We start from the raw sequence: 10583 nt of genomic DNA on the forward strand, positions 1-10583 counted from the left end.
AGACCAGAGATGTAGTAATCTGGTCAGATGCAATTGGGGAATGCTGTTTATCCTACCCCTTCCCCTCTTCGCACCCAGGCCACAGTTCTCTGCCAAAAGTCAGAGTGAAGTTTTATTTCCAAATAAAACTCAGAGTTTGTTGAACTGATTGACCTGTTAAAGAATCTGTTTATTTTGGGGCACCTGGGTGGGTCAGTCAGTTAAGTGCCTGACTCTTAATTTCAGCACAGGTCATGAGCTCAGGGTCGTGAGATCGAGCCCCGCCTCCAGCTCTGCACTGAGCATGGAGCCTGCTTCAGATTCTCCCTCTCCCCCTTCCCTCCTCCCTCTCTCTTAAAAAAAAAAAAAGTTTTTATCTCCAACATTGATCATATTCTGTTTTCATTGTACTTGCTTCTTTCCAGAGCCTGTAGGTCTTTGTGTTTAATAGAATTACTTAATTTTTCCTATTATAGTCCCGCCCCAGAATATTTTTGACATTGTAATTTTATGCTTTGTGTGGGATACCCCATGATTATGTGCATTTTGTCTGTTGGAAACCACAAAGTGACTAAGAGTATAGTTTTATGTATATTTTATACTGAATCAAGTTTTTGATGAATGAAGACATCATAATCTATTTTTTTCCTCTTTAACAGCGAGTGTTCATCTTCCACGCATTGGACATGCCACGAAAGGTTTTAACTGGTATGGTACTGAGCGACTGATTCGGAAACACTTGGCTGCAAAAGGCATCCCAACTTACATGTATCCTTTTGTGATCTTACTAGTGTGTTCTCTCAGCTCAGAGAAAAGGTCTTGGATTTTCTGGTATCACTAATCAAGGTCAAGCCTTCTTCTGCCACATTTTTTACTCTGCCCTTCACCAGTGAAACAAAAACGAAGAAGTACTTTGTAACTTGTACATATCCAAGGAGATGAATACACCCAAGCATTTCTGGGTTCCAGCAGCTAGGAGTATATGGGGTTGGGAGTTCATTGAATAATTGTCATTTGTATATGAGGGGGAGTTCAGTGAATAATTGTCATTTGATAACATTGAATCTTTTCACATTAGGTCTCTAGAGATCCTTCAGGCCTGTAGACAAGGCTCTGTTCACTAAAGTAAACAATTAAATGAGGGAACTGTTTTACTTTTGAACCTATTCAATGTATTCTTAGGGTGCAGTGTGAAATTCTTTTTGACCACTAGGATATAATCTAGTACTGCTAGACTAGTATTTTCTTCTAATGATCTCCTTACTGTATCAGTTAGCATTGTTTGAACTATTACAATGAGTCTAAAAAAATCACTAGAAGCTGAACTGACCCCAATCATAAAGAAACTCCATCTTTTTACTTATATACTTCGATACAGTGTTGTTTTTCACGACGTGTAAATCACTGTAAAAACTTAGCAGAAAAGTCCTGTTTTGTATGCTTGTACAATTCAAGCAGTATCAAAAGAGTTTAATAATGAGATAACAATAGCAGTAATGAGTACTAACAGTATTGGAAGAATTTATGATACAGTGAAAGGGAATTAAGGCATGCTACTTTCAGAGTGAATATTTCAATAATTACTAAACTAGAAAAGTAGCAGTTCTAGTAAAGTTGATTTTAAAGTGATGAAGTAGATCTTCCTTGACTCTCCTTATCAGCTATTACTTTCCTAGAAGCCAGGCAGCTCTTCTTCAACCACAGTCCTCTTCTTCCTCGGGACAGATGGTGCCTTAACAGTTGGCCAGTGTCACAGTCAGCATTCAGCAAGCAGTTAATATTTGCCCAGAGCTACTGAATTAGAGTGTTTCAAAAAGGAGTCCAGATCTGAGAAACTGTGTTTTCTGAATTCTCATTTTGTTCTCCAGGATGTGTTACTCTGATTTGGTACCTGTAATACAGGGATGCACACCTTAATTGGGAAAGTCCTCTGGCACTTTGCCAGGGCTCCAGTTTGCATAGTTACTTGCATAATAAATTTTCTGTCTGTAATGGTTTCATGGCTTTCTTTCTCCTCAATCCAGTTTTCTTCCCCTCCATCAGACTTACTCCTTTACAGAGGACTAGGCTGTGGATTAAGGAGAAATGAAACCGGTTGCTGTGGGAGAAGGAAGCACCTTCAGCCCATTTATGCCTTGGGAAGACAGGACTCTGCAGGGCAGATACTGAGAAGTGAGATTCCTGATCCAGATGAGTGGAGCCCTTCCTGCCCTTCTTTTCACACTGCTTAGCATCAAGCTCTAGAAGACAAAACATTGGCCTAGAGGCCTGTCAAATGTGACTTCAGAGAAACCAGAGGATCACCTTTCCCCCTTCCCACCAAATTGAATTCAGCTTAAAGAAAAGGGAATTGTGGGAATGGCACAAAGCACAGAATGATGACTAGTGTTATTAGGGAGGGCAGGGGCTGAGAACTCCAAGGGAATGAGTCTTGGGGGGAGACAGTATATAAACTGTGGCTTTTCCTACTTTTGTATATAAAGCCTCAGTCTTAAGAGGCTGACTATCGGGGCGCCTGGGTGGCTCAGTTGGTTAAGCAACTGCCTTCGGCTCAGGTCATGATCCTGGGGTCCTGGGATTGAGCCCTGCATTGGGCTCCCTGCTCAGCCAGAAGCCTACTTCTCCCTCTCCCTCTCCCCCTACTGGTGTTCCCCCTCAGGCTATCTCTCTCTCTCTCTGTCAGATAAATAAATAAATAAATAAATAAATAAATAATAAAAAATAAATAAAAAATAATAAAAAATAATTAATAAAAATAAAAAAATAATTAATAAAAAATAATAAATATATAAAATAAATAAATAAAATCTTTAAAAAAAAAACAACTGACTATCCTCAACCAGCCTGACTTATGCTGCTTTTAGGACCTCAACACCCTGAGTCCTGCAGAGACCTCTTCAGAAGCCCCAGCCCTGGGCCCTTGATTTCAAGGAACCCTGGCTAGTGGGGCAGCCAGCCAGGACCAGGACCTTCTAAGGAAGGTGGTATCTATAGCACCTGGGTCGTGCTGTTCTATTTGACTCCCTCCCTGGCACTTTCACCCTTCGACAATTTAGCATCTGTGTCGAAGACCTATTAGACCCTAAATTCATGATTCCTTCATTTTTTTTTTCCTCCTAAAACTTCTTTCCTTTTTTAGAGAGAATCCAAAGCAGGCTCCATGCCCAGCATGGAGCCCAATGCAGGGCTTGTTTTCAACCCTGAGATCATGACCTGAGCCAAAATCAAGAGTCAGAAGTTCAACTGACTGAGCCACCCAGGTGCCCCAAACTGCTTTCATTTTTGCTGCCTCTTAATTCCTACTCTTACTGCTAGGCCTTGACATACAGGTTATTATCATAACTTTAACCTCTTGACTGGCATCTTGTCTCTCCTATAACTAAACACAGAATTGGAACTCTTTAAAGGGAGGATAGTGAAACTTAACCTAATGCACAGGTAAATTGTCAGACCTTCAGAAGCAGCCTCGGTACAAATTGGTGAGGTATTAGCAAAATCAAAGAAAACTTGATTTGCAGAAGCTCTATGCTCTCCTGGAAAGCTGTGCTCACTTCTGAGGGCAGCGTGCACAGGGCCAACTGGGGATGTTTCTGAACATCTGAGAGAAGCATCAGAGCAGGGAACTCACTCTCAAAGAGAACACAGCTGACCTTTGAGGGGCACAGTTCTGGGGGTAGAGGTGCTTTGTTTTCACCCTGCACTCTGTCCCCCATGCTCCAGCCATGTGAACTTTTTCCTCTGGTTGGAGGTCCTGGGCCATGAACCTCTGTCTCATGATAAGTTGGGCAAAATAACACAGAAGATTAGAAAACTTAACATAGCACATTCTCCCTTACACAGGGTCACTTGTTAGTGGCAGCCCCCTGCTTTGCTTGTCTACCTCAGCAATTCAGAGTCATCAACACTGCCTTATGGCTCCATAAGTCCTTCCTACCTTTTATAATCCCTCCCCTTTTCCAATAGGGCTGTCATTCTCTGGGAAAGACAAAAGCTACCTACTCTGTTCATTCCAAGGGTTTTATTCTCTTTCTTCCACAGCTTATTGTAGGGTCTCTCCCGATTGGATGGGGGCCCCAAATGGGCAATGATTGGGTGGAAGCCGGTGGGTGACACAGGCAGTGAAAAGAATTCTCCTGGAGATTGGAGAATTCCAATGTGTAAGGAGGCAGTGGGTGGGAGCTGTTTTTTCGGTTGTTGTTTTTAGATGGGGAGGTGGGGGCAGAGGGAGAGAGAGAGAATCTTAGGCCCCATGTCCAGCATGGAGCCCAACATGGGACTCGATCTCATGACCCTTTGATCATGACCTAAGCTGAAATCAAGAGTCTGATGCTTAATGGACTGAGCTACCCAGGCACCGGGTGGGGGCTGTTTTTAAAGAGGGAAGGTGAGGAGGTATGGCAATATATGGAATTTTCCCTTTTTTGGTAACTGTGCCTGGTTGTAAACCCATTGGTCAGTTAGGGCCTATGGATATTTTGAGGTGGGTTGCCTGATGGGCTTGTCTGTATTCAGCCAGGGGTCACTGAAGGCCCTTTCTATATTACATCACTCAAGCCTCTTTGCCTTAAAGTAGCCTCTATATTTATCCTTGATGCCCTCTAGCCTGACCCTTTGAGGAGGCTAAGACATGGGTATGAGGACAATACAAGGTTTTATTCACTGATGAGCTTCTGTGGAAAAGTTTGTACCTCTACATAAGTATGAAAACTCTGCTTATTGAGATAATGAGGATCTTAAGTCTATTGAATTTCTTCCATATGTACAATCTGATATATTTTCTTGATTTTTAATAAACTGCCCTTTATCTTTTGTAACAAGCCTGTGACTTAATTTTTCCCCCCAATCAATCTAAAGTGTATACTAAGTTAATTAACCTTCTTCAAGTATAGCTTCAAAGCATTTTATAGCCCCAAACCATCTCTAGGCCAGTGGGTTTTCTTTGCTGTCTACTAACTACAGTATATACTCAAGCACTGCTTACCTTCCACATAATCTAACCTTATTTCCCAAAGACATCCTGCAGTTTCTCACTTCGGCTTTTGCTCATCATGTTAGTTCCTCTCCCTGGACTGCCGTACTCCTCTAAACCCCTTCCCCTGTCTCCAACTCTCCACTGTCCCCTATCAGGTCTGGTTTTCTGTAAGAATCTAGAAAAAGGCATTTCCTGTAATAGTATAAAAATTTAATCTGTGTTTGAACTGCTAATGATAATTATGTTATAGCACTTTCTTTGTTGTAGCTCGTATTATATTTATTGGTCTATTTACTTAACCCTTGGTGAAATAGTAAGGTCTTTAAGAAAGATGATTTCTCATATTGCACAAAGTGGTTGGTAGGCACTCAGATATATTGAAATGGTATTGAGATAACTGGCTAGCAATTTGGGGAAAGTGTCAGACTTCCCCCATATATTATAAACTCCAGATGGCTTAAGTATTTTTTTTTTCAAAAATTTTTTAAAGATTTTATTTATTTATTTGACAGAGAGAGACACAGCGAGAGAGGGAACACAAGAAGGGGGGAGTGGGAGAGGGAGAAGCAGGCTTCCTACGGAGCAAGGAGCCCTATGTGGGGCTCGATCCCAGGACCCTGGGATCATGACCTGAGCCGAAGGCAGCCACTTAACCAACTGAGCCACCCAGGCGCCCCTGGCTTAAGTATTTAAACATAAAACTCAAGAAGACAGAAACTTTTCATTTTTATGGTGTCTGACTAGCAACTGCCCTTTGAAGCTTCACAAAATTCACTAAAATACCAATGGCATTAAGGTGAAGACTCATAACCACACTGAAAATAGACAACCAACCAATCAAATGCCAGAATATGAGAGGAAGTGACACTAGTTATAAGGGCAAGTTGAACTGAGATTTCATTTTAGGAAGCAAAGATGGCTTAAAAACCAAGGACCTTCACCAACCAGAAAATAAGCAACCATCCCTTTATCCCGAGTTACTCTGAAGGTGTCCACATCTGCTCCCAGCCTTTCTTTCCCTGTTAACAAAAGGCCGACCCTCCCCCATCTCAGCTGTAAACTGGCCCCTCCACCCTTCTCAAGAATGCAATTCTACCAATTCCTTTGTTTATACATTCAATTTCTTCTTTAAATTGAAAACTTCCATTGAGAAAAAAGGTCAAGTCTTTCCCATTTAAAAAGAACTCCATTCCTTATTCTCTTCCCCTATCAAACCTCAAGAGTTGTCCATAATCTTCTGTCATTTCACTTCCCTACTCACTCTTTAACCCATATCATTCTGTCTTTCTGCACTTTACACCACCAAGAGTCTGTGTTAAGAGTACCATCAAACTCAGGGCTCAGGGGTGGCTCAGTCGGTTAAGTGTCTGCCTTCTGCTCAGGTCATGATCCCAGGGTCCTGGGATCAAGCCCCATGTCAGGCTCCCTGCTCATGGGGGAGTCTGCTTCTCCCTTTCCCTCTGCCTGCTTGTGCTCTCTCTCAAAGAATACTATCAAATTCCAACTCACTAAATCCAGAGAACAATTTTTAGTTTTCATCTTGACCTGTCAGCCAAGCTTAACACTGTTGACTGCTTCCCACACTTGAAACACTCTTGCCTCGACTTCTGTGACAAAACACTCTATTATGAAAAAATAATCTCCACGAATTATCTTCTACCATCTTTGTACAATATTCCCCCCACAATCTTTTTTTTTTTTTTTAATCTAGTGTATTATTTTGCTAGAGCTGCCATAACAAAACCACAGTCTTGCTGGCTATTGAACAATGGGAATTAATTTTCTCTTAGTTCTTGTGGCTTTGAAGTACAAAAATCAAGGTGTCAGCAGATTTAGTTTCTCCTGAGGCCTCTCTCCTTGGATTGCAGACGGCTGCCTCCTTGTTATGTCCTCACATGGTTTTACTTCTGTGTACACTCCCTCCTGTTGTTTCTCTGTATGTCCAAATTTCTTATGAGACAGCAGTCAGATTGGATTAGGCCCCACTCTACAGTTCTTGTTTTAACTTAATTGCCTCTTTAAAGGCACTGTCTGCAAATACAGTCACAATCTGAGGTACTAGGGCTTCAAATACAAATTTTGGAGGACAATTCAACCAGTAACACCTAGCCATTAAATGTTGGAGTTCCTGAAGGTTCATTTCTGGGTCCCTTTGTCCTTCCATTCTGAACTCAAGGTTATTTCATCCATTTATAAATGTGTGAGTCATCTCATAGCTAGCTCAGCTGTCTCTTCTGAACTCCAAGCCTATATACTCAGCTGCCTACTTGACATGTCTAATGAATATCTTAAAGGGATCATAAATTTACATACCCACAATTGAGTTAACTCAATCCCTTTCAGTTCTCCCAAATACATCCATTTAGTTATGCAAGTCCACTGTGTAAAAGTTATTTTTCATGTATCTCTCATCTCCGTTAAACTGAATCTATAATCAAGATCTAGCAATTTAGCTTCATAAGTATCTCTTGAATTCTTTCACTTTTCTTCATCCCCACCATCACCTTAGTGTTGATCATCATTATTATCTCACCAGGACAACTGCAAGCCCTTCTAACTCTCTTTATATTGACTCTCACTCCCTTCCAATCTGATTGCCAAATTGCAGCCAGAGTCATCTTCTCATAATAAAGTCAGATCCTGTCATCACTCATCTTAAAACCTTCAGTGGCTTCTCATTGTTCTTAGGGTGAAAACAAAAATCCTTAGTATGACTTATTTTCTGCATCCATTGACTGCATATTCTAAACAATTTGGAGAGAGTACATTCTAGTTCCTACCAAAATGTCAAATTAACCTGGGCTCAGCGTGGAATCTAAGAAATAATACAAACATAAAAGATCCCAGGGTGGATGGACACTTTTAAACTGGTTTATAGGGATAGTTGGTGACTGGTGTGGCTCTGGGAGGCTGTTCAAGAAAAGCTGTTCTGATCATGCCACCACCACCCCACCCCGATTTTCCCTTGGATCCATTGTTGCCTGCCACGTTCCTAGAGAAATTCAAGAGGAGCCCAGATACCCACAAGGGTAAAATCAGGGCAGGAAAAAAACCCTTGGGGCCAATAGATTGGGAATGAACAGCCTCAAGCACCTACTCCTCTACCCTTTTCAAATCCCCAGAGCTGGTAGATAACAATCTATGGAGTGCCCCTCTCCCCAGTATTGTTTTTCCATTTGAGAGTTCAAAGGTGAAGTTCAGATCTAAGGAACTGCTAGATAGAGAAACAAACAAAAAAGGATGACAGTGGATCTGTGGTGCCTGAGTCTCCCTGCCCTAGGGCTCTTTCCCCTCCTCTGTTCTAAAGCTCACCAGGGCTGAGGATCTGAATGTCTGGACTGGATCTGGACACGTTTACCCTTCTCCAGTGCACTTTAAAAGATAGGTTAGTCAGACATTCCCAGGGTAATAAAAGAAGATACCTGAGGGTTCAAATTGCCTCAATAGAAAAAGTTAACATCAAAAAAAAAAAAAAAATTAGAACAGAGAAACTAAGAATTTCCAATATGTAAAATAACTATATTGAAAGACCTAAAGGAAGATACCAGCAACATGAAATTAAAATTATAAAAAAGAATCAAATGGAAATATTACATATGAAAAACATGAAAAAATTCAAAAGATTGGGTAAATAGTGGAATAAATAGATATCTCAGAAGAATGAATTAGAGTTAAAAATTAATAAGATTGAGGACCTTCCAAAAGGAAATAGAAGAATAAGTAGAAAAGTAAAAGTACATTATATATACACATACATATGTGTATGACAAATTTCTCATAATTAAAGATGAATTCCTTGAGATTGATAGTGTTCATAGAAAACAAGTAAAAGCAGTAAAAACACCTTAGATGAGATGAGAACCCCCCCACAGCTAGACACATTATGGTGTAATGTCAAAAACCTCAGAGTTTACCACAAAACCATTTTAAGAACACTTTTGGCAGAATTATTCAAATAAGAGGAATAAAACCAGCAGAGGCTCCTTTGGCCAATGTACTACCTTGCTGTTTCCTTCATTCCACTTGAAGAACTTAATATGTCTGAGGATCTTTTTATTATTCATACACATTTGAATGACTTTTGGGCTGATATGAGATGTTTCAAAGTTCTTTCTTTTAGTACTTTAAAAATAGTACCTCATTGTATTTTTGCATATGCTGTTGCAGATGAGAATTGGAGGATATGTTGGGGATAAAACCAAGAAGTGGTGTCTTTATTTAGAGGGAAGATATAAATACCAATTTAACAACTCCCTTCAAAACAAAACAAAACACAACAACAACAAAACCCTGGCAGATTGACATAAAAAAAGTAAACTGGTAGAAGGAAATCAGTATGTAGTTAATCAGTAAATGCAAATACAGTAAATAGCCAATTAAGAGACTAAGCTTCTCCATAACAACATCTTTCTAGATAGGTCTCCTGAGGCAAGGGAAACAAAAGCAAAAATAAACTATTGGAACTTCATCAAAATAAAAAGCTTCTGTACAGCAAAGGAAACAACCAACAAAACTCAAAGACAATCTACTGAATGGGGGAAGATAGGGCAAATGACATATCTAATAAAGGGTTAGTATCCAAAATATATATAAGAAAATATACACCACCAACAACAACAAAAAAATTCAGTTAAAAAATGGGCAGAAGACATGTACAGACATTTCTCCAAAGAAGACCTACACATGAAAAGATGCTCAACATTATTCATCATCAGGGAAATGCAAATCTAAACCACAATGAGATGTCACCTCACACCTGTCAGAATGGCTAAATGAAAAACGCAAGAAACAACAAATGTTGGTGAGGATATGGAGAAAAAGGAACCCTCATGCACTGTTGGTGGGAATGCAAACTGGTGCAGGCACTGTGGAAGACAGTATGGAAGTTCCTCAAAAAATTAAAACTAGGGATGCCTGGATGGCTAAGTTGGTTAAGCGTCCAACTCTTGATTTTGGCTCAGGTCATGATCTCAGGGTCAGGGGATCAAGTCCCACATTGGGCTCCTCAATGGGTGTAGAGCCTCCTTAAGATTTTTCTCTCTCTCTGCCCACCCCCATTTCTGTCTCTAATAATAAATAATAATAATAACTACCCTATGATCCAGCAATTGCACTTCTGGATCATGAAGAAATAAACTGAATCATGAAAAAATAGAAATTTCGAATAGACAAATTACTAGTAAGGAGATTGAATCAGTGATCAAAAACTTCCTAATAAATACAAGTCCAGGACTTGATGGCCTTACTGATAAATTCTACCAAACATTTTAAAAGAATTAATACCAATCTGGGGCACCTGGGTAGTTCAGTCAGTTAAGCATCTGCCTTCAGCTCAGATCATGATCTCGAGGTTCTGGGATCGAGTCACGTGTCACGCTTTTTTTTTTTAATTGAAAAATAAAAGAGGAATGTAATACTTCCAAACTCATCTTTACAAGGTCAGCATTACCCTGATACCAAAACCAGACAAGAAAAGAACAAGAACATTACAGGCCAATATCCCCAGTGAATGTAGATGAAAAAAATCCTCAATAAGATATTACCAAACTGAATTCAAGAGCAAATCAAACTCAACCATAGGATAAAAACTGAGGATTGCTGGAGGGGCAGGGGTGGGGAGATGGGGTAACTG

General features: G+C 40.2%; 1 protein-coding gene across 2 annotated transcripts in view; it reads left to right on the forward strand.

The window, feature by feature from the left end:
• Positions 1 to 1971, forward strand: part of CHD1L (chromodomain helicase DNA binding protein 1 like) — an 83307-nt gene extending 81336 nt beyond the window's left edge. For both annotated transcript variants that reach the window (XM_034989837.1, XM_034989839.1), the window contains 2 exons: positions 639 to 747; positions 1641 to 1971. In XM_034989837.1, the coding sequence (XP_034845728.1) occupies positions 639 to 747; positions 1641 to 1716 (185 nt within the window). In that variant the 3' untranslated portion in view covers positions 1717 to 1971. The remainder of the gene's footprint in view (positions 1 to 638; positions 748 to 1640) is intronic.
• Positions 1972 to 10583: the final 8612 nt, after the last annotated feature.

Source organism: Mirounga leonina, unplaced genomic scaffold (assembly GCF_011800145.1).
Source record: "Mirounga leonina isolate KUSES-001 unplaced genomic scaffold, KU_Mleo_1.0 Mir_493, whole genome shotgun sequence".
NCBI classification, from domain to species: domain Eukaryota; kingdom Metazoa; phylum Chordata; class Mammalia; order Carnivora; family Phocidae; genus Mirounga; species Mirounga leonina.